At 32.9% G+C, this 25,592-nt stretch overlaps 1 protein-coding gene and 1 long non-coding RNA gene across 2 annotated transcripts; one reads left to right on the plus strand and one right to left on the minus strand.

Annotated features, from left to right (window-relative positions):
- The first annotated feature begins 482 nt into the window (after positions 1-482).
- LOC126884973 (uncharacterized) lies at positions 483-4,696 on the plus strand. Its single transcript, XM_050651358.1, has 2 exons — positions 483-700; positions 4,457-4,696. Exons 1-2 carry the CDS (start codon positions 604-606, stop codon positions 4,678-4,680), a joined length of 321 nt encoding a protein of 106 aa, XP_050507315.1. The 5' UTR covers positions 483-603; the 3' UTR covers positions 4,681-4,696.
- A 4,239-nt stretch (positions 4,697-8,935) lies between these two features.
- Positions 8,936-25,561, minus strand: LOC126884976 (uncharacterized). The gene is made up of 2 exons (XR_007698217.1): positions 25,449-25,561; positions 8,936-15,263 (listed from the first exon to the last, which is right to left on the minus strand). It is a non-coding gene; the product is annotated as an uncharacterized LOC126884976 (long non-coding RNA).
- Positions 25,562-25,592: the final 31 nt, after the last annotated feature.

Genomic DNA, 25,592 nt, shown 5'->3' on the forward strand with positions numbered 1-25,592 from the left:
TAAATAAATTTTACTATAGCGATAAATAAAATGTACATGGAGAATAAATAAAAATTTCCGAAAACATGGGAAAATTTCATTTTTTTTTTCATAATCTTTAGGCCCGTTGCGTGATCGAAAGGTAAAGTGCGATTTGAATAATTTTTATTTTGTTTTTCTTGTAATTACCAATCGCAACTTTTCCGCACTATAGCGATACTGGATTATCAACTTGACTTTTTTCGCACCACCCTAGTGTGTAGTGGCTGTAATTCCAGTGTACTCAGCTTAACGATTCTAAAAAGGAACACAGCAACGACTTAAATATTTCTTGTTGGTATCATGTGACGTTACGTGCTATGACGCGGATGACGTGCAACGGTATCTATATTGTACGGACTGTATAGAGTTTTATGGCCCATTGTATTAAATTTTTATTGCTTCTATTTAAAAATATCAATACACCTATAATAATGCTTATCTTAATTAAAAATTAATTTATCAGTTAGCTACGTAGTACGTAAATTCAGTTTCTCGTACTACATACTACACACACAAACTTTATGTCAGTATTACAAAATAAAATTTTTGAATTCATGACGACGACGTAGTTAAAGTTAAAATATGAAAATTCTTGTCTTATTGTTTTCACTTGCCGTTCTAAGTGCGCAACCACAAATAACACAAGGCCAATCGGAAACTGGAAAATTCACAGAGCATGGTAATTCTTCCATTAATAGTATTTTAGAAAAACATTTGTTATGTGATCAAAATTTTTGTTTTAACTCGCATCAATAAGGTATTAATACTGAAAGTTCGCCCATCATTGTCCTATAAGTAAATTTATCTTATTTTTTGTTTTCACACAATTTCGAAAAAATGTGAAAACTCTAAATTATTATCCACGTCCGTCTCTCCGGCCGTCCGTCCGTCCGTATGTTTTTCTGTTCGTGAGCACAACTCATCAGACTTTATACCAGGTAGAATGACAAATGAGGTGCCAAATCAAAGCTTATAAGCCAAGTATGTTACTGAAGGTGAAAATTTTGACCTGGGGCTTCCGGTTTTAGAAATGCAATCATAAGTAATGTTTTAAATTCACCGGGATAGTGTAAGCGATATATTATTCGACGTGCCTTAGCCAGATGAATAAAAATGTAAAATTTTGGTTTTAATAACATTTCCGGTTAAAAAGTTCTAACCAGAAGTGTCATTATATTCGCAGAAAAAGTACATGTAATACGTCAATCGAAGCGTATTGAAAAGTTCAGTTTAAATGTTTAGTTCAGGCACAGGTTCCGGTTTGGAAATAATTTCTGTTTAAACAATGATAACCCAAAGTTTAGTAAAAATGACTCAAAATTAGTAAAATCGTATATCAATCGACGCAAAGTTACACGAAGAGTTCAAATATTGACTTCCAGTTCTACTAGCGATTACTTTGGGTGAAAACCTATTACTTACCGAGTCAAATTTCTTGTTTCACTAACCCTTAAGTAAACCGCGTCAACCATGACAGGTTATTCGGAGGAGACTTTTACATAAAATCAAATGTTAACTTATAGTTGATTAATAATTACAAATGACGACTTAAGTAAATATCAGTTTCTTCAATTTTGAGGTTAAAAAACTGTATCACTTTATCACTACATATTACTTATAGGTCAAAGCACTTTTGAGATCACTTGCTAAATCACTTTGGGTATTTAGATGTTGTCATATGTTTGGTTTTTTCTGCTGATATTTATTATATTGTATTTTTTGGCTGTTTTATTGAAGATGTGTGTTAATCTTTGAAGATCGTCTTCTGCCTCGGCGATTAATGCGGCGTCGTCTACATAATATACTATTTGGATTTATTTGTTCCCCATTTTGTAACCATGACCTGTACGTCGTGTACGTACTTTGGGATATACTGTAATTATTTTTAATAACTTAAAAGCGTTGTAGAATTATAATTTAAATTATAGAAACAGTCTAATATCTCGAGAAATACATTTCCAAATGAAAAACCAAAAACACTGGCTTAATATTTTTCAAAAACCTATCGAATAACAACAAACACGACCCCCTTCTCTCCACCTCATAAATGTGGGGTGGGGGTAAAGTTAAAATTTTAAACAGGAACCCCCATTAATTCATTCGAGACATTTTTTAGATTTGTTGATAGATGGAGCTAATAAATCGGATTTTTTCCAATTACAGCGCCATCTATCAAGAATTGTAAAAAAATGTATCAAATAAACATTCCTTATTTTTTTCATGAGGAATCTAAAACTGCAATAAAAAACGGGGGTTCGTATTTAAGGTTTTAAAGTTAGTCCCACCCCACATCCATGGGATGGAGGGTGGGGTCGTGCTTGGTAGTTATTATTCGATAAATTTTTAAGAAATATTGAGCACGAATTTTTAGTTTTTCGATTGGATGTTCGTTTCGCAAAATATTCGACCGTCCCGCTACGTTTGGTATACTCTCTATGACATATAATTATATTCTGTGACATATATCACTATACATATTCCCTGTCCTACTTAATTATACTATTTAACTTATTTAAAGATGACCACTATTAAACCATATTGAAACTGAAGCAATAATTTTAAATACGCTGTTTTATTATTAGTACATTCTTTCACGGTTTTTGCTCTAAATTTTAAAGAACCGCTTGGATTGACATGATATTTCGCATACGAATAACTTACATGTCAAAGAAAAAAGTGATATTGTACCGATGTGTGCTTTTGCCCTGGGAGTGACTTTAACCCCCTATTGGGAGTGAAAAAATATATGTCCAAAATAAGTCCGGAAATGGATAAACTGACTAATTTAAAGTAAATTTTGTTCTATAGAGCTTTTTCGCCAACTCAACACTTTTCGAGTTATTTGCGAGTGAATATGTTCATTTTTCAACAAAATAGCTCAAAGTTTTTCGCAAATAACTCGAAAAGTAAGTATTTTGTCGAAAAAAACGTTATAACAAAAATATTGCCTTTAAAAAAGTAAAAAAAAACGTCTACGCATTAGGTCTCTGGACCTCGTCGAACCAGAGTTATAGCCAATAAAAATAAATTCATATTCACCAAATTTCAAATAGAATATTTCGAAGTGAAATATCCAAAAAATTAAGCACTTTTTGGGGAAAACCCATTATAACTTTTTTAAAGTGTTTAAAAAAACTTTATTTCTGTTTTTATAAAAAGTTTCTAGCATTAAATTTAAGCAAGTTACGCTCAAAATAAAGTTGGTCCCTTTTGTTTTGGCAAAAATAAATCGGGAAGACCACCCCCTAATTAACAACTTAAATGAAATTAATCGTTACCGCTCCACAAATTATTTTAAATATGTTTTGTTTATATCATATGTAAGTGTCATCGATACAAAGTGCTTATCTTTGAAAAAATTTGGTTTTAAAGTAAAATTTTTAAAAATTTTAATTTTGAAAAATATTCTTTTTTTCAAAATAACTTAAAAATTGTTAGAGATACCAAAAATCTCGAAAAACAAAAAAAGTCAGCATTGCTTTTCTGAATACCATTTATTTTTTTTTTTTTCTGTTAGACAAAAATTGATTAAGATTTGGTGTTTCTAAATTTGCATGCATTCGTGATCAGTGACTCGTTCAATCCCTTTTAACTACAGCCCTTTCAAAAATAAGGACTTTTAACCGATGAAACTTACAGATCATATAAACAATATATACACGAGTCAGGAAACTTGTGAAGTCGTAACGATTAAGTTCATTTGAGATACTGATTAGGGGGTGATTTTCCCGATTTTTTAACCAATAAAAAGGGCTAACTTTATTTTGAGCGTAACTCGTTTAATTTTGTTGCTAGAATTTTCTTTAAAAAACAAAAATGAAGCTTTTTTTAAACACTTTAAATAAGTTGTAATGACTTTTCTCCGAAATGTGCTTCATTATTGGTTATTTCACGTTAAGGTATTCCATTTTGAATTTGACGAATATGAATCTATTTTTAATTAACTATAACTCTGCTTCTACTAGGTATAGAGATGTGATATATACACCATTTTTTTAAATTTTTTACAGGCTATATTTTTGCTAGGAATGTTTTTTTGACAAAAAAACTTACTTTTTAAGTTATTTGCAAAAAACTGTCTAAAAGCTTGGTTATTTTGTTGAAAAAATGAAGATATTCACTGGCAAATAACTCGAAAAGTATTGACTTAATGAAAAAACTCTATAGGACAAAAGTTACTATTAGTCAGTTTATCCATTTCCGGACTTACTTTGGACGAATAATTTTTTTTCACCAATTAAGAGGGGGTGAAAACCACCGCGGGGCAAAAGCACATATCGGCACAATATCACTGTTTTTTCTTTGACTAATTAGCTATGTGTATGCCAAATATCATATCAATCCAAGCGGTTCTTTAAAATTTAGAGGTATTGCAAAATTTTCCGTTAAAGAACGTACTATATGCCTAATTATAATATTTTCTTTCTTGTTACAGATTGCTTTTTAATTACTTACATACCCCCCTGCAACGGCACCTCAGTTAACGATTTTATTTGGAGATGGGAGACACAGAGTAAAAAATGCGTACGCGTTCATTCAAAATTGGGTTGTTCCATGACCAAGAACAATTTTAGAAGTTCAGAAGATTGTGAATCAATAGCAGGAAGAGTCTGTAAAAACGTCGTCTTTACGGGCACTCCTATAATGTTAAACCTGTAATATATCCTAAGAAACACTATAGTTTGTTACTGTTTAAACTTCTCTTTTATGCAATTGGATATACATCAGTATTACGCTGAATAGCATAATAAATAATAGTCTAAGAGCTAGTGAACCCACCGACTAACGGTCGTCCTGTAAGGCTGGAAATTTGTCTAGTGATAACTCATAGCACACCAAGGCTAAAAACCATGACTTGGCAGGCATCAGCGGTGCACGTGTATCTACCAGGTGAATCGAAAAGTGCAAATTTAGGGGGTAAAATGAACTTTATCCCGTAAGGTTTAAATTTAAGTATGTGTTTGAGTAAGTCATTTAGAAGAAATGTGTACAATGACAGGCGATTCTGAAGAGCATAAGACCTTGCCAGCGAAGGGGAAAGATTAGGGGTTTTTCCTAAAATTATTTTTTTTTTGCATCGAACAAATTTTTTTTAAGTTTTTTGAATCATTCCAAACAGAAAATGTCTTTACTGATTTTTCTCTTAAGTTAATAGTTTTTGTTATATAAGCGATTAAAAATTTTGAAAATTGCGAAATCGGCCATTTTTAACCCTAAATCGGACATTTATCTAAATATTTCAAAGTTGCTAAGATAGCTAGATATTCTTTAAACATTGATTGATGAAATTCCAAAGAGTTTTTTGCAATACGATATCGGAAACCCCTTTGTTTTTTAATTGCTACTCAAGCGGGCACGACACTGTAGTATAAGTGAGGACCTTTGAGTAGGCATAAATTAATTATATCCAGAATGGGCAAATTTCAAGAGAAATCCTCAGACAGGTCGATTTTTATTTTTAAATTAGGACTTTTTGGCATATATATAATACTAGTGACGTCATCCATCTGAGCGTGATGACTTAACCGATAATTTTTTTAAATGAGAGTAGGGGTTGTGTGACAGCTTATTTGAAAGGTTAATTAATTCTCTATTCACTAATATAAACATTAACATAATTATAGCTTGCAAATTGTAGAAGCCTCGGAGGTGTAACCAGAGAAGGTTCCCATTGTTTTCATTCTGGTGGGATGTAGAATAGCATTATGTTGTTTTATATGCCATTAGAGTGAAAACTTAGTCATTTTGCTAGCAGTTGCCGCTAGGGCATCCATGCCATTTCGTTCGTTGCAATCCGGGACTGCACGCTGGGGTTTGTTTTGGTTGGATCAGGGAGAGCAGCATATGAGCCTCCTGATGAGAGACTAATAAGTTTCGAAACCGGTAGAGGTGCTTGCAGCACTCTCTGATTGGACTAGAATATGGTTCGGCTGTATTTTCGTTTTGCAACGAAATTGAAAATGGTTATTCATTTTTCATTAACATAATTATTTATACAGGGTGTACAAAAAAATTTTTTTTATTAAATTAACTTTGATTAAATTTGACAAATAGAAGAAAAATTTCTTTCAAACGAGCTATCACACAACCCCTACTCTTATTTAAAAAAATCATCGATTATGTCATCACGCCCAGATGAATGACGTCACTAGTATTATATATATGCCAAAAAGTCCTAATTCAAAAATAAAAATCGATCTGTCTGAGGCTTTCTCTTGAAATTTGCCCATTTTCGAGATAATGAATTTATGCAAACTCAAACGTCCTCAGTTATAATACAGTGTCGCGCCCGCTTGATCAGCAATTAAAAAAACAAAGGGGTTTTCGATATTGTATTGCAAAAAACTCTTTGGGATTTCATCAATCAATGTTTAAAGAATATCTACGTACCTTGGGAACATTGAAATTTTGAGATAAATGTCCGATTTAGGGTTAAAAATGGCAAATTTCGCAATTTTCAAAATTTTCAATCGCTTATATAACAAAAACTATTAACTTAGTAGAAAAATCACCAAAGACCTTTTTTATTTGAAATGATTCAAAAAATATAAAAAAAAATTGTTCGATGCAAAAAGAATAATTTTAGGAAACACCCCTAATCTTTCCCCTCGCCTGGCAAGGTCTTATGCTCTTCAGAATCGCCTGTCATTGTACACATTTCTTCTAAATGACTTATTCAAACACATAATTAAATTAAAAAAAAAAGAATAGTTGAAAGACAAAAAAATAGTTGAAAGACTGAAATTTAGACCTTACAGGAGAAAGTTTATTTTACCCCCTAAATTTGCACTTTTCGATTCACCTGGTAGATACACGTGCACCGCTGATGCCTGCAGGTCATGGTTTTTAGCCTTGGTGTGCTATGGATTATCCCTAGATAAATTTCTAGCCTTACAGAACGACCGTTAGTCGGAGGGTTCACTAGCTCTTAGACTATAATATCATATTAGAATATTAGTGAACAAAAAGCGCTAAACCCCTTAAAATGAGTGGCGTATACAATATTCCAGCTACAAAAGAGCTGATGTGAATATTACGTGGCATAAAAATGTATTTCCATTTTGATGGAAATCAGTAGCGGATCTAGGGGTGGGGCACGGGGAACGCCCCCCAGACGGATCAAAAATACACTAGACAGAATAGACTTTTATTGGGGTATATTCCAGACTCCTTGAATTTTTACCCTATGTGCCCCCCCTAGTCGATTTTCTGGATCCGCTCCTGATGGAAAATAAAAATTCTAGTTTTAGTTTGAAAGATTTTTACATAATATTTGCTAAATTTGAAATACAACACGCCACAAAATAGTAAGTTTATTGCAGTGAAGTATTTTGAAGCTTCGTTGTGACGCGTTTTATTTCAAATTTGGCAAATATTTTGGAAAAATCTTTCAAAATAAAACTAGAATATTATTTTACATCAAAATGAAAATACATTTTAGCGCCACGTAATATAGCGCCTTATCAGCTCTTCTTTTGTAGCTGGAATATTGTATGCGCCACTCATTTTTACGGAGTTCGACGGTTTTTTATTCTTGTATCTGGAGCTTTCCACAGCTTTTTATTTATTTCATAGTATCATGTAATAATATTATTAAAATTTTTCAACATCCGCTAATAACCTTCCATGGTTGATGCGGCTTTATGTAAATAAAAAAATAAGTTTTTTATAAACTAAATGTATAAAATTTAATGTAATATTTCTCGATTACACGTTAAGCTTTATGAATGGTCGCCTTTGCCCCACTATCTTCAAAATGATCTAGTGTTTACGACACTATACTTATGATAGGAAAATCCGAGTTCATATCATAACCATCCTAATACTTCTTCTTTTTTTTTCAATATAATTCTTTGTGTTCATCAAATGTAAACTCGATTTTTTTCTATTCGAAATAGACGGAAAAAAATTAGGATGACCTCCAAATGAACTCAAATTACTCGATCAAATTTAGCCTTGTAACCACTACAACTACATAAACCATTTCGGCGATAATGGTTAAATGAGTTATATCCTTTTGGATAGATAACTTCTAAACGGTTTAACCGATTTTGATTACTAAACATAAGAATTTGGAAAGCATTGAAAAGTAGCACCGGATGCATCCAAGGTAAAGTATGATTCTAATTTTGGAGCTAGATAACTTCTAAACGGTTTAACGGATTTTGATCAAGAAACATAAATGGGAAACCATTGACAAGTATAACTGAAGGTATTAGAGGAATTATCGGGCTTGAAATTCCGTTTTCTCCCAAAGGAAATAGATTTGGTCGTAGTTATGAAGTATATAGCTTAAGAATTCGAATTTTCCCAGATATAAGGTATACACCGTTAGACACACCTGGAGTCATCCTACAGTTGTTATTGGCGCCAATGACGCTCAGATATTGGCGCAATTTTTAGGTTGAAATTTTGATTAATTGTAGAAAAACCAAAAGTTTCAAAGTTTAATTTTTCAGTTTTTCGGCTAAACTGAGCCGTATGTAAACGTATGTCTAATCCTGACAGCTTAGGCACCATTTGAAAGCTTACCTCAACGCTATTGATTTGGTGTACTTGCAGTTTTTCTGTCTCTCCCTGAATCCAAGAATTTTACCCCCAAAATGATGCCGATTTGTACCTACCCAATCCTATAGCTGGCTTATGGGTGACCAAAAGTCGCAAACTACACCAGATCTGAATCGGCCCTGACTCCCTCTTGAAGCACAGAAAAATAATTCAGATCGGTGTAACTTTTCTACACACATACATACATATCTATACACATACATACTCACAAACATTTTCTCCTTTTTAAATAGATATTCAGTCATAATTCTCAGCTCGGTAACTTTTGAATGCTATAACCGACTTTCAAAATTGGACATGCGTTGGAAAGGTAATGATCAAAGGGAATGCTTAAGAAATAAAAAAGTACCATAAAATATCATTTCATTACAATACTAAAATACAGGGTGTTACATTTAAGAAAACTCAGAAAATACTCATTCCGAGTTTCGACCAACCCTGTATACTAAAATTAAAAATTTGGCTACACTAATGTTTCTTAACAATAGTAGAGTATATTAAAAATCATTTGAACGTAAGTAGAGTTTTAGATGTAAAACTTCTACAATTCTACAGGTTGTTAATTTTGCTACGAAATTAATAAAAAACGTAATTATCTTTTAATATACCCTGTATAATATTACAAAACCTCATATTTTAAGAAAGTAAACATCGAAGAGAATCCAAAAATGTATATAAAGGGTGTCCCATTAAAAAAAAGAAGTCATAAGCAACTTCCGGTATAACCGGAAGTTGCAAAGAGATGAAAATATTTTCATTTGATAGATAATCCTTCAAAACCGCTTTATTCCAATTTTCATAATTCTGTTGCCTTTAGTCCTCGAGATATTTCTAATAGGCCCTTTATTTGCCTCACCCTGTAGATATACAGATTATTGCATAAATTAATAGAATATTATAGTCATACTTTCATTTCAAATTAGTTCATTTTTCTGAGAAATTAATAGTTTACAGTATTTGCATTTCATTCTATTTCGATTACGCCAGTCAATGCGCGAGATTAAGAACAAGATATTATCTCCGAATTCTATCCTACTGCATGGATTTTAATGAAATTTTGGGAGTAGCCCAATCTCATAATTCAAAGTCTCTCCTATATACTATGGCGCTTTTATCATGGGGGCGGTTCCCACCACTTCTCAGGGGTGAAATATTTTTATTTTCGAATTACATGGAGAAAAAGAAAGACTTTTAAGAAAATTTAAAAATTCATTCTATAATTTGATCACATTTTTTACAAAAACCATTCATTTTAAACTCGTTCAACTTTTTGAAACTAGAAATAACACTATATTAACCCTGCTGTCCCGTTCGAGTCAACTACACAAATGTACTGTTCGGGTCAATATGACCCAACTATGGTTTACGCTCCTTAATCGAAATAAAATAAGCTAATGGTGATAAATAAAACTTTACTAACAATAAATTATGGTTAACTAAACAAAAATTATGTTATTAATGTAACTTAAACCTTCTTAACAAAAACAAAAGACATTTTTTCTTTCAAAAAAGCCTAGTAACAAATATCTACAAAAATTTAATTCAGTTTACAACTGGGACATTAATAAAAAGAATGGATTTTACAAATATGTTTGTGATGTAATCCAATATAACAATTTGTCTTGTCATCGTTTTTACGGCAAGTTTACAGCGTGTTCGTTTAGCAGGCGGAGTTAGATTTAATAGACGGTTCACTAGCATTTCCATCTTGTCTACTTGTTCATTCTCGTGTCCTTTTTGCCAGTTCGTAAGAGCCTTTAGTTATTGGTATATTTTTTCTGGAAATGATGACTAGATTCATTAGTTTTTTCCCAATTCCTCAAGAAAAATTCGCCGTTTTCCCAATTGATTGGTATTCCATTGGATATTTATTGATGCCCATAATACGAACGCGTTGTAGGCAGAAATGTCCAGTAGATTATAAAAAACAATCATTGGCCAGCGATTTATCTCTTCTCACATATATACGTGCCAACAAGCTAATCTAGAGTATCCATTGCTCCCTTATTGGAATTGTAATCTAAAATAATTTGGGGCTTTTTCATTTGATGAAAATGATGCATGATGCCTCGATTCATGATGCAAAGTACTCATAAGAACAACATTTTTATTATTTTTGGGAATATTGTCAAATCTTGCATGAAGCAAAAAAGACGAGCTATGAACTTCTCTATTCGCGATTTTTGCTGAAAGCTCCGGTTTATTTTACTTATAATCCCAGGCGTTGTATCTACTTTGTTTTAGAAGAAATTTTCCCAAATTTTACGATGAAAAAAAATTATTATACACGTAATATTGTGGCATTTCAAATCACTACTCAAGTCACACATCACACGCATTTCTGTATAGATCTTCAATTTTAGAGCATAAGAAGTTTTACTGTTCATAATTACATAAACTCTAAAGTTTTGTGCCATATTTCGCTGGCTTGCTGGAATATACCATTTGAAGGGAGAGCGGTTGCCTCTAAAGGCAACTAGTTGCTTATCGACGGTAACATTTTTATCAGGGTTAAAAGTTCTGTTTACATTGTCTACCCATGTTTCATAAATTTCACGTATTGCCGCAAGTTTATCAAAACGTCTTCTATCCTGTCTAGTAGTTTTGTTATCAAAACGTATTACTGGCAAACTTTCTGTAAATAGATCAAGCGACATTGTTGATCTAAATATAGTACGACCCGTTTCTTCATTCCATAAACTTTTAGTTGATTCACCATGGGACTTATAAACTCGAGCTAAAAATAAAAAACCAATGTATGCTTGGAAACCAACTTTATTTATGTCTTTCCAGTTGGTTCCAAATACATGCTGTCTGTCCATGTTGGTCATATTTATAATTTGGTTTGCAACATCGTCCAGCTACACTACAGTTGATTTTACAAGTTTTAGCTTGCAGTAACCTGTTTTTATTTACAGACGTATGCGGCTGACAAACACACAGGTACTGCTAATATAGAATACTGCCAACTAAACACACATACACAAGTAATTTTTAACGGTTTAAATACTCGGGTCACATTGACCCGAACGTACCATAGGTAACAATTTCATTTTTATCAAAAAAATCAGGAAGTTGATTGTTTATCTCATATGCAATTGAAAGACCTCATATTAGGTAATAAAGTCACGAAACACCAAATCGTTACGCCGCGTAATAATTTGTAAAATAAGAAATAAATTATTTTTTGGGTCAAATAGACCCGAACAGGACAGCAGGGTTAAAAGGTATTGTAAAAGAAAAAAAAATGCATTTAAATTATGGTCAATGGAGAGTTAAATGTATATACTTTTCATTTTTCCTTAAAGTACATTAGTCATATATTTTTTGCACCATATCTCGCTTAATTTGTGTGTAACCGACATTTACCGGTGCTCGTTTTAAAGGCCTTTTCAAACACTACAAAAGGTGTTGGTAGTATTATACACCTAAAACCTACCGTTCCTCTGTTATTTCAAGTTGAATACACCAATTTGAGCATGCACCAAAAAACAAACTATTTTCACCTACCGTATCTCTTTTTGTATTATAAATAGAACATTTACGAAGAAACGAATCTCTTTATTATTTATAATCTAAAAAATGTTTTATTAGTATAGTATAGTTGATCCAAAAGATGGCATAACCCAGACATCCTAAGTGAAAGTTATCCTTCAACACCAAATTGTTCTATATGGTCCACAGAATGTCCAGAAAAAAGTCACACCATTTTGAGCGTCGGGTTTGGGGGGGAGAGGGGGGAGAAATCGGTAAATTCGTAGTTTTTTGAAGTTTTTCGCCAATATTTCTAAAACTATGCTGTTTAGCATGAACAACCCTCTATACAAAATTGTTCTACATTGAATTTGGAAAAAAAAGGCCCTATGCATAATCTTTCTAAAATGAATGGTTCCAAAGTTACGGAGGTAGTATTGTATAACTGGTCCAAAAAAAGACCTAACCCAAACATACAAAGTAAAAGTTTTCCTCCAACACCAAAATGTTCTATATGGTCCACATATTGTTCAGTAAAAAGTTACACCATTTTGAGCGTCCGGTTTGGGAGGGAGATGGGAGAGAAGCCGGTAAATTAGTAGTTTTTTTTTTTCGTTTTTCGTCAATATTTCTAAAACTATGCTTTAGCGCAAACAATGTTATAAACAAAAATGATCTACGGGAAATTTAGAACAAAAAATGTTTTATACAGAATTGTTATAAAATCAACGGTTCCAGAGTTACGGAGGGTGAAATGACGAAGGTTTCGATACTTTTAATATTTTTTGGGCAATATTTATGATATAACTATACCAAAAACCCAGACATCCAAAGTGAAAGTTATCCTCCAACACCAAATTGTTCTATATGGTCCACATAATATTCAAAAAAAAGTCACACCATTTTGAGCGTCGGGTTTGGGGAGGAGAGGAGGGAGAAATCGGTAAATATAAAAAGTATCGAAAGCCTCCACTTTTCACCCTCCGTAACTCTGGAACCGTTGATTTTATAACAATTATGTATAGAACCTTTTTTGTTTCAAATTTTATGTAGAACATTTTTTTATAGAACATTCCTTACGCTAAAGTATAGTTTTAGAAATATTGACGAAAAACTTAAAAAAACTACTAATTTACCGACTTCTCCCCCATCTCCCCCCCAAACCGGACGCTCAAAATAATCTAACTTTTTACTGAACAATATGTGGACCATATAGAACAATTTGGTGTTGAAGGAAAACTTTTACTTTGGGTGTCTGGGTTAGGCCTTTTTTGGACCAATTATACTATACTACCTCCGTAACTCTGGAACCGTTCATTTTAGAAGGGTTATGCATAGGACCTTTTTTATTTCAAATTTAATGTAGAACAATTTTGTGTAGAGGGTTGTTCATGCTAAACCGCTTAGTTTTAGAAATATTAACGAAAAACATAAAAAACTACGAATTTGCAGATTTCTCCACCCTCTCCCCCCCAAACCCGACGCTCAAAATGGTGTGACTTTTTTCTGAACATTATGTGGACCATATAGAACAATTTGGTATTGGAGGATAACTTTCACTTTGGACGTCTGGGTTTGGGTCTAACTATACCATACTATATATAGTGTTTTTAGTTCGATGCATAGTTTTTAAGGTATTCACAAAAAATCCGTCCGAAAAGGTGTCATTTTTCAATGAAAATGGCCAATTTTGAACTACGCATAACTCAAAAAGTATTGAGTTCTCAAAAAAAAAAGTATAAACCAGTTTTTGCTTAGAAATAGGTTCTTTAGCCACTTCCGTGCTTATTTTGACCAACAAATTTTCCACCCCCTTGAAGAAGTGGGAACCCCCCCAAGATAAAAGTTCCATAGTATATAGGGTAGATTTTGTTTCTTGAGCTATTCCCTACTTACTGTGAAAATATCAAGTATATCAATGTAGTAGGATGGAATTCGGAGCCAAATACCCTCATTGACTGCCCTACAATAATGCTCTGCTATGATCGTTTGAGAGAGGACACACATAAGATTATAGCAAAATTTTATTTGCCGTAACTTTTCGAGTTTTTGAGCTATAGCAATGAATTTTATGTCATTGGAAAGGTAATTTTGCATTCTTTTAAAGTATGTAAAAATATATAGAGCGTATCTACAAAATTAAAATTTTTTATTCATTTCCGGTTCAACCGGAAGCCATATTTTTGGTAAAATTTATTGTGATAATAGATAATAAAGTACCGTATACGTCTGCAAAATTTCAAATTTTAGTTTCTATTAAGAAGAAAGTTACGGGCACTCGAATATTTTTTAATAAAAAATTCATAACTCCCCTCCTATGGGGAGTTAAGAAATCTAGCTAATGTTATTCCATTCACCGATAGTATATCAAAAACATGTCAAAAAATAAAAAAAAATCCTTTGAGCCTTTTTTGAGAAAATGTAGTTCAAATTTATGTCAAATTTTGACCCCTTAAATATAGGCAACCCGTAACATTTTCTGAAAAACAATAACATCCTTCTTATAGCCCCATCCTTTGGCTATATAACGACTTTTGAAAATTAAACTTATCTTAAACAAATTTTTAGATAGGTAGGGAAATGTGTCGGGTGGGCGGTCGGCCATGTTGGCCGCCATTTTGAATTTGGAAATGTCAAATTCCGTATTTTTATTTATCTATCGATGAGCTTACTTTGAGTCGAATTTCATTCATTTCGGTCAAAACTTGCAAAAATGCAAAAACTCTTAAACTTACTTATACCGAATTTCATCAAAATCGGTCCGGTAGTTTTTGCTGGGCGGTGGTGACATACGTATTACGTACATACGTACGTACGTACATACGTACGTACGTACATACTTCCGACATGTTTTTTTATTTGCTTTTTAGACTCAGAGGGACTCAAAACGTCGAAAAAAAGTGAAATCTAAAAATTTGTTTTTGCACGATCCTATAACTTTATCTATTATACTATACTACGTATATAGTACGATAAAGTAAAAAAGGCTGCCCACAATATCTCTGTACTGAATTCTACAATTCTTTGGTCAAGTGGTTAGCAGAAGTGACTATAATTTAGAGAGATTATTAATAGAAGATAAATAAATTAATGAAACGTTCTTGAAAGAAGACAAAGAGGACGGATCTTCTTCTTGCATTACTGCCTCCTATCGAAAGTTGGCTACGATCACAGCACTCTTAACTTTGTTGGCTGCAGCTCTGAAAAATAAATGTATTTAACTGAACCCGTACCACTCCCTTAAATTCAGTTTTTCATAGGAAAGGATGGATAAATATTGGTAATAGCTATTTGTATAACAAGGGAGGAAAGTGCTACTTTTTCTCCCGAGAGCGAAGGCAGTAATCATTCAAGGGAGGAAAAGGCACTCCCACGTTATACATAAGATTTTTCCACCTTCCTCAAATAACAAGCATTTTTTCATATGAAACTAATAGTTCAAGCAATGAAGCTTAAAATGGGACAAAACCTCGCAATTTTTACAGAATTTTCTTGAAAATTTGAAAATAAGTATTATATAGTCCAGGGATCAAAATCTATATGGTGCTGAAAGGTGAGGTGTTTTACCATGGGGGTGGACATTTTTTATTATAGTTTCACTGCAATAGTTGGTAACAATATTCATTCTTAGCATAAAACGTTCAATACATTTTTTTGATAAAATGAATAGTTTTCGATTCTTTCGCTATTCAAAATGTTAGTTTTATATCGAAAAGATCAATGTTTTTAATCAGTTTTCTGCTAATAACTCAAAAAGTTTTCGTTGTATCAAAACAACTTTGCTTAACAAAAATATGCCTTTCGAAAAATAAACAAAACAGTTTTTTCTAGTTTTCTTTATGACCCATAGTGATCGTGCTATACTTTATTATATGGTAGCTCTTCTTCGTCTAATGGTAAATATTGTAGTTGCAAAGTCAAAAAACGAAAAGCTATGCAGTTTTTTAGCATAACTTGTTTAAAATAATACAAAGTATTTAAATATATCTATCTCTAGAAAAAAAAGTCTTTATCTCAAAAATTAATTGAATTAATTGAAAATAATGTCAGTCCCTATTTTTTTCAGCGGAAAAATGATCCGACACAACCCCCTAATCACAACACTAAGTTAAATTAGTCATTGACCTTATTTGGTTTTCTTTATTTATGTAATATTAATAAGTTTTAGAAGTTTTACCGGCTTAGCATTATTAATTTAAAAAAAAAAATGGAGTTAAAAGCGAATAAAGAATTTTTATAATTTGGTAAAAAATGACATTTTCTTCAAAATGAAAAGATTAGCATTAGAGATACGAAAAAAAATGTTTAAATACAAAATTGTAGCCTATTTATTTCCCATTATTGTAGCCTATATAAAGTTGGTTTGCAAAAGTTTTTTCTACGGCAGAAATTGAGTGAGCTATTAACAATTAAAACTTGTAATAACATGCAAAAACCACCTTTATTAACCCATTCAAAGTCAACTCTGTTTGCGACTGAGCATTTAAAAAAATATTCATAGCCTTATAGATCTTGTAAAAAACTACAAAATTATTTTTTAACAAACTTTCTAAGATAAAAATAAAAAAGTTACGGTTAAAAAATCAATATATTTTTTCGAAAAAAAAAGGAGAAATCTAAGTGGAAGCATAATTATGTAAGTTAGCGCTGTTATTTAATAACTAATTTAGTCATTAGCCTTAGTACCGGCGCAAATTGATCCTAAGCAGACACAACCTGGCACCGGCGAGTTGCGTAGACCGTTCTGCGCATCCTACTATCAGTTCATGCGTTCGCAGGTCGCGCTTGGGAAGGTTTGTCATCGACGTACAGTTTTCTTGGGCTTGGGACGGGTGACTCAGCGCCAGATGTTAATTTTTACGTGTTTTTGTTTTGCGAGATGGAAATATCTGAAATGAATAAGCGGCGATATATTTTACACTATCTTGAATGAATAACATTTTATTGCTCTGTTGTATCAATTAGCACTACTCTACAAATTTTCGTTTATTTGTTTTAATATGTATTTTATTATATAATATAGTAGGCGCAATAGTAGGGAATATAATATATCTGATTAAAACAGTGGATTTTTTACATGTTAAGTATTTTTAATTTCTTGTGAAGTATCTAGTTAGTGTGGCTTTAGCCAATAAATCAAAGTTATGCGTTTACAAGAGCATATTATTTGAAAAATAAGGAGTACCAAAATGTGTCATAATTATAATCTCTTTTATACAGATAAAAAAATTGTTTAGTATGTATTTCTAAATCCACACAATCATTGGAAAATTATTCATGGTAAAAAATATTTATTAATGACACTGTTATCGACAAAGTCGCTCAATTTTAAACTTGTCATCATATATTTATTAGACTTTTGTTTGTCGTTAAAAATTAAATGATGGTTGGGAATTGTATTTTTTTGTGATTTAATATTTTATCAAAAACATAATCAGCAAAAATCTTATTTAAAACATGTGAACCGTTTTTGCAATCACAATCAATGCAGTGTTTAACTTATGCTTGTTATTATAAAGGTTTGTTGAAATAGAATACTCAGTGTAAGATATCTTTTTATGCACCCGCTTATGATCAAATTCGATGTTTTCGAAAGTCATACCGCTACGACTACTAGGGACATGTAATATATTTTTAAAACGTTACTAGTTACATGTACGGAACTACCGTTTTTTAGTTGCCTACTCAATTCAGTACAAGGATCAGATACATCAGTATTTTGTAATCAGTATTTGTACTCAGTACCACTGAGAACCGGTATCAATAGTAACCGTTACACGTTTGCACTTATTTCGCCCGTCTCTATTCGTTACGGCGACAGCCGATGGTCGGGTTAGCTTGTTTTTAATATGCGGCACGCTAGAAAAATAACTGCACAGGTCACCCGTCCCACCGGCGCAGGTTGTGACTGGCTTAGGTTCAATTTGCGCCGCGCCTAAGGCGTTTCGTTCTTCTTTATTTATGTGTTGTTAATAGATTGTACAGGTGATGTGTGGTAGTAGCAACTCACCATCATACCTCATGCCTCATGCTACTTGAAACACGGCAAGGTGCCCTTTGCTCCACTTGGAGATGTATGATTATGATGAATAGATTCTAGAAGTTTGACTGGCTTAGATTGATTAGTTTTTAAAAAACTGGAGTAAAGACCGAATAACAAAATTTTGTAGTTTATTAAAAAATGCTATTTTCTTGAGAATAGAAATATTAGCATCAGAGATACGAAAAAATATTTAAATATGAAATTCTAGGTTATTTAATTCTCAAGAACTTGGGTTGAAACAATTTTTTCTACGGCAAAAACTAAGTCAATTGTAAATGAGTATAATATCGAAAAACATTAATTACTTCGATATAATACTAACACTATCGATAGCGAATTAATCGAAAACTGTAAATTTTATCAAGAAAATGTATATAACGTTTTTTGCTTAGAATGAATGGTTTTATCAACTTTTGCGGTCAAAATATAATAAAAAATTTCCACCCCGGAGATGGGTGGCAACCACATCCATGGTAAAAGCGACTTTCGGCATCATATAGCTTTTAATTCTTGGACTATCCACTGTAATAAATAAGTGTGTGGTTACTGCCTTCTAGGTCCCAATTAATTAAAACTATCTTCTTGGTTCAAATACGTTATATTTACATTTAACTCCATCAACGATTAACCATAATAAATTGTTTACATATCACAGTAACGACCTACCTTTACATTACTACTACAAATAATAATGATGATATCATATCATCGGGCATTCACTTATATATATAGAATGAACTATTTCGACCTCACGCGCCAGCCTTGGTCAAGGGCGGGCAATTAATGATATGCTTTAATTTCAATCAAACATCTTTTGTACAGGGTGATATTATAATACCACACCTCCCCGTTTTGTTAAAATTACATATTTTTAAAATGAGATTGATTGTCCATCATCGCCTTTTAGGAGATAGACCTTATATTACTTATATAGTTAAAAAAAATCCTATTCTACACAAAAGTTCATATTTTTCCTATTCTAAACCGGTTTTTTCTAATACTAAAAAATTGTTTATTATTATCACTAATTCACTTTCTGGTCCGTCTTGCCTTTTAGGCTTTTCTCCATTCACAAAAAAACAGTGTCCACATAAAAACAGTGACTAAACCTATCCGGATTTTTAACATAGACTTTTAGTGCCTATAAGCATCTCATATAAGCAGGGGAATACTCTAATCTACCTAAATAATTATAAAAATGACATATCTAACTAAAAGTCCTAAGCTAAGCTAATATTACTCGAATCAGTTAATGAAAATGTAACCTTTACTTTATTAGTAATTCCTATTTCAGTCTTCTTTTATTTATTTATATACGCCTTCCTAACTTCAAAGTAATGTACCTATAATAAAAATGTAATCTCTCTAAAAACTTCTAATATGTCTTTATAAAACTTTCAATAACTCTCTTGTACTTATAATAAAGATTTAATCTATGTTGCTGAATGTTTAAAAATTTCACTTTCTGTGTCCCTTTGCTTACTATCTACTAACACTTATTGTAAGATATTGTCTATCCTTAATTGAAACACTTCCATTTTCCGCGAAAATTTAACCTGAATTCATTTATATACATTTAAAAATAACTTATTTATAATTTACGTTACTTTAGAGAAAAAAAATTACAGCTTTAATTCTTAGACATATTTCAATAATTAGCTACTTATTTGCTTAGTATCTTCTTAATTTTGCTTCTTTTCTTGTAATTTTTATGTGTCTTCTTTCATTTTTCCCACATATTTTACTAAAAATTCTCTTTTTTCTTTCTTTTCTTCTTGTCTGGTACTACAACTCATATAATTAATTTTCCTTCATATAATAGCACTTCTACAGTGTACATAATTCATCTTCATATACATATCTCATATAACAACCATATATCATTTATCTCATATATCATTTCATATAACATCATAATCATCACTTCATATACTAGCTCCGATACCTTCGTTTTACCTTAATAAAAGAGGTTTCACTCGGATGTCTTAGTTCTCCGCCAATATTAACCCGAATTTTCGCCCTGATCTGTACGCACCATTGGGGTGGTATAGTTAACTCAAAACACGAAATAGGTATTTTATGCGGTTCAAATTCTTCTAAAAATATCACAACCTCAATTCCTTGCTTTGAGGCCGTTGTTTATTCACGAATAATCATGAATAAAATAGGTACCCTTCAAAACACAGAGTAGGTCTCGTATAAGCTTTCAAGCTTCTATAAATCACTTAGTACCTTCCTAATTTGACAAGAGCAGTGGGTTTCTTATTGTCTGTAGTTGCCTCATCATATTTAGCTTATAATATTGTTAGTTATTCTTCTTATCTATATAGTTCTCCAGATTCCTTATCTCGACTTTTCAGGTCGGTTCGTTAAAAATATATCTTGCTTACAGCAATGTTTATCTTAAGCTCTTATATCAACGTATGTCATCACTAATCATTATTCATTAAAAAAAATCATTTATCACACCAAAAATTATTAATTCAGGTTCATATCGTACAAAATTTAACACAAAATCGATAAAAATGTATCTAAAAGATCAATAATAAACACAACTGGCTAATAAAAATTCAATAATAGTATACATATTCGATACAAATTCAATTCAAAATTCAAACATAGCGTATGCAAAAGTCAGATAAGAATATTCAAAATCAGTTCAAATATCAAAATTCGATATTCCATAAAATATTTAAAAAATAACCGTACTAAAAATCGAAATCGGATAGAGATTTTTCAAATAAATTCAATAACAATTCAAAATTCAAGAATAGCATATATAATAAACTTTGATAAAAATATTCAGTTCAAAAATCACTTCATGTTTCAAAATTCATAGATATTCTTAAAAAAAAAAATCGATACTTTATAAATTATTCAAAAATCAGCAAAGATAATTATTCAATGTTCAATAATAATATGTATATATAAAAAACGAGGGAAGCATTTTCAATAAAGATAGACTAAATTTCTTACTTACATTTTAACACTTGTGTCTTTGTTCACTGGGTTCGGTTCCTGGGTCCTGGTCTGGTCCATTTTCCGCCGTCGGTGTTTCCAATTTTTGTCGCCCATTGTCAGAAGATTCTCCCAATTAATTTACAGGAGCGCCATGTAATAAATAAGTGTGTGGTTACTGCCTTCTAGGTCCCAATTAATTAAAACTCTCTTCTTGGTTCAAATACGTTATATTTACATTTAACTCATCAACGATTAACCATAATAAATTGTTTACATATCACAGTAACGACCTACCTTTACATTACTACTACAAATAATAATGATGATATCATATCATCGGGCATTCACTTATATATAAAATGAACTATTTCGACCTCACGCGCCAGCCTTGGTCAAGGGCGGGCAATTAATGATATGCTTTACTTTCAATCAAACATCTTTTGTACAGGGTGATATTATAATACCACACCACTACTTTTTCTTAAATTTTCAATCAAATCGATTTATTGTGTAAAAATTGCGAGGTGAAAAGCTTCGGTTACTGTACTATAACTAACAAAATTTATTAGGGAATTAAAACTGACAAGTAGGTATAGGTCTGGATTATGCGTATGAAAAACAAGTTGATTAATAGCAAGCTGAAAATTTGTTAATAGCTTTAGGGTGTCTAGTCGGACAAACTTTGATATATGGGAACACTGGAACAGGAGAAGTTTTAACTGTGGAACAGGTTAAAAATTTGGAACGGTCAGATCACGAAAACGGCACATGTATTTTTTCCGACAAAACAAACTTAAACTCTCCGAACAGAGATTAAACTCTGATGCAAAAATCAGATTGTTATTTATCACCAAATGGGCGTCTTAATGTGTGGAACATGTAGAATATGTCAAATGACAGGAATTATGAAAGGTGATAAATAGCAGTCTGATTTTTGTATGAAAGTTTAATCTCTGTTCGGAGAGTACAAGTCTGTTCTGTCGGACAAAATAAATGTGCCGTTTTCGTGATCTGTTTTAACCTGTTCCACAATTAAAACTGCCCCTGTTCCAGTGTTCCCATATATCAAAGTTTATCCGACTAGACACCCTTAAGCTAATAACAAATTTTCAGTTTGCTATTAATCAACTTTTTTTTCATACGCGGGATCCAGACCTAGTACAGTAGAACTATCAACTGTCAAATATAAGTCAAATTATTAATGTAAACATTGTTAAATCAAAATAAAAATTTACTGTTTTTTCCATTCTGCAAAATACAGGGTGTTCTCTAAATAAACGTTAAAATATAGATATTTAACCTTCCGTTACTCGCGCCAACTTTTTGTGATCGAATACTCGCGCACGGTGCAGAAGACCGGGTCCAAAAATATGGGTCAGCAATATTTGAAAAAAAAAAATTTTTGCAAAATTGTGTACAATTACATCATTTAATGAGAATATATAGTCGGAGAGATAGAAGCGGATTTTGTGCGTGATAAGTAATATGGAAAAACTATACGGGGATATGTTGAATTAGTTGTGTACATGACTTTCACCAACGGCCGGAAACCAGAGTTGGGGCCGAGGGTAGTTATAAGGGGTCAAAGTCGCGGATTTTATTATTTTTTTTATGATGCTCATGATCGAGATAGTGCACCAAAATTTGGGAATAAGTAGGTCATGACGTAACTAAGTAAAATCTCCAAGGGTAGCACGCTGCGTGGCCGACAAAGGGGTGGGGCAGGGGTGAATACAAAAATATAAGGGGTTTTTTTGCGACGTTCGTGATTGAGATGGTACACCAAAATTTGGGAATAAGTAGACCATGACATAACTAAGTAAAATCCTCAGAGCCGGAAACCAGAGTTGGGCTTGAGGGTAGTTATAAGGGGTCAAAATCGCCGTTTTCATTATTTTTTTTGTGACGCCCATGATCGAGATGCCCAAAATTTGGGAATAAGTAGGTCATGAGGTAACTAAGTACAATCTCCAGGGGTGGAACGCTGCGTGGCCGGCAAAGGGGTGGGGGTAGGTGTGAATATAAAAAATATAAGGGTTTTTTGCGACGTGCTAGATTGAGATAGTGCTCCAAAATTTCGGAATAAGTAGACCATGACTTAGCTAATTAAAGTCCCCAGAGCCGGAAACCAGAGTTAAGGATGAGGGTAGTTTTAAAGGGTCAAAGTCGCAGTGTGTATTATTTTTTTTGTGACCCGGCACAACATTTGTCCCCCACGCAGCGATCCGCCCCTGGAGATTTTACTTAGTAATGTCATGATCTACTTATTCCCAAATTTTGGTGCACTATCTCGATCACTAACGGCAAAAAAAAACCCGATATATTTTTATACTTACCTCTGCCTACCAGCCCTTTGTACCCCAAGCAGCGTTTTTCCCCTGAAGATTTTACTTAGTTACGTCATAACCTACTTACTCCCAAATTTTGGTGCACTAGCTCCATAATGAGCGCCACAAAAAAAAATAATAAAAACCGCGACTTTTACTCCTTATAACTACCCTCATTCGCCACTCTGGTTTCCGCCTCTGGGAATATTACTTAGTTATGTCATGGTCTACTTATTCTCAAATTTTGGTGCACTATCTCAATCACGAACGTCGCAAAAAACCCCTTACATTTTTTTATATTCACCCCTGCCCCACCCCTTTGTCGGCCACGCAGCGTTCAACTCCTGGAGATTTTACTTAGTTACGTCATGACCTACTCATTCCCAAATTTTAGCGCGCTATCTCGATCATGAGCGTCACAAAAAAATAATAAAAACGGAACTTTGACCCCTTAAAACTACCTTCCTTCCCCATTATGGTTTCCGGCTCTGGGGATTTTAATTATTTATGTCATGGTCTACTTATACCCAAATTTTGGTGCACTATCTCAATCACGAACGTCGCAAAAATCCTTTTATATTTTTTATTTTCACCCCTACCCCTACCCCTTTGTCGGCCACGCAGCGTTGAGCCCCTAGAGATTTTACTTAGGTACGTCATGACCTACTTATTCCCAAATTTTGGTGCACTATCTCGATCATGAGCGTCATAAAAAAAATAATAAATTCCGGGATTTTGACCCCTTATAACTACCCTCGGCCCCAACTCTGGTTTCCGGTCGTTGGTGAAAGTCATGTACACAACTAATTCAACATATCCCCGTACAGTTTTTCCATATTACTTATCACGCACAAAATCCGCTCCCAGCTCTTAGACTAATATGATCATCTATCTATCTAATCAGCCCTAAACATCCATCCTTGGATATAGGCCTCCTCTTCCTTCTTCCATGCCTCTCTATCTTGGGCAATTTGCATCCATTTTGACCCAGTGTGTTTCTTCAGGTCATCTGACCATCGCATCTGTGGCCTTCCCCTTTTTCGTTTGTGGTTCCATGGTCTCCAATGTATTATCATCTTAGTCCATCTTTCATCCTTCTGCCGTAGGGTGTGTCCGGCGAACTTCCATTTAAGCTTTGCTACTTGGGTAGAGACGTCTTTCACTTTTGTTTTGTTACGGATCCATTCGTTTCTTTTCCTGTCTGATAATTTAATGTTCAGCATTTGTCTTTCCATGGCTCTTTCTGTCTTTGCTATTTTTTCCATATTCTCTTTTGTAAACGTCCATGTCTGAGAGCCATATATTAAAACAGGGAGTATACATTGATTGAAGACTTTTGTTTTTAGGTATTGCGGGTATTTTCTGTTCTTTAGAATATAAGACAGTTTTCCGAATGATGCCCAGGCCAACCTTATTCTTCTCTTTATTTCTTCGGTCTGATTTTCTTTATTTAATCTAGTGATTTGTCCTAGATATATATATTCTTTTACTTGTTCTATTCTTGTTTGTGCCACTGTAATTACTAGTTCTTCTTGTTGATCATATAATATGATCATATAATTGTGTAAATATGCGTTTGTGTCAACGTTATATTACTTTAACAAAAAGTAATTTTGTTAATCATCATCTTCATACGTTTCCTCGTCAGTCGATACATCCTCAAATAATTTTAATAATCTTTGCTTCTCCTTCTCGTAATCCATATCTAAATATAAATAAACAAATATATAAACATTAAAAATAAGAAAAAGACCTTAAATTACCTGACTAATTAAAACTTACTATTTTTAATTACCTGAATAATTAATAGGTCTTGCCTAATAATAAAAGTACAATACACTTTTTTACACTGCACGTGGACTTCACACACAGTTGACTAATGACTGAAGAGGTATGTGCAGCAGCAATTGAAAATATGCACTACAATCAGAGTTACAGGCAGTTATTTAGAGGCCGGGTCTCATACACCGTGTGCGAGTAACGGAGGGTTAAGTACGTAAAGCATAATAGAATATTGTATATGGTATCAATAAGTTATTTCAACAATGACATACCATGACGTCCCTTTTAATTTTACTCCCTAGGGAGGAAAAGTACGACGCTCCCTACAATCAGGTCAAGAAAACTATAGTTTCGGTAGAGGTAGTTGGAAAAATTAGTTACCAATGTAATTTTTTCCATTGTACCAAAAATTGTAC

Source organism: Diabrotica virgifera, chromosome 5 (genome assembly GCF_917563875.1).
Source record: "Diabrotica virgifera virgifera chromosome 5, PGI_DIABVI_V3a".
Lineage (NCBI taxonomy): Eukaryota > Metazoa > Arthropoda > Insecta > Coleoptera > Chrysomelidae > Diabrotica > Diabrotica virgifera.

Bases quoted from the DNA above. Each gene is read 5' to 3' on its own strand.
- LOC126884973 (XM_050651358.1), top strand. From the start codon at position 604: ATGAAAATTCTTGTCTTATTGTTTTCACTTGCCGTTCTAAGTGCGCAA. The intron at 701-4,456 runs GTAATTCTTCCA...TTCTTGTTACAG, and splicing joins TGGAAAATTCACAGAGCATG to ATTGCTTTTTAATTACTTAC.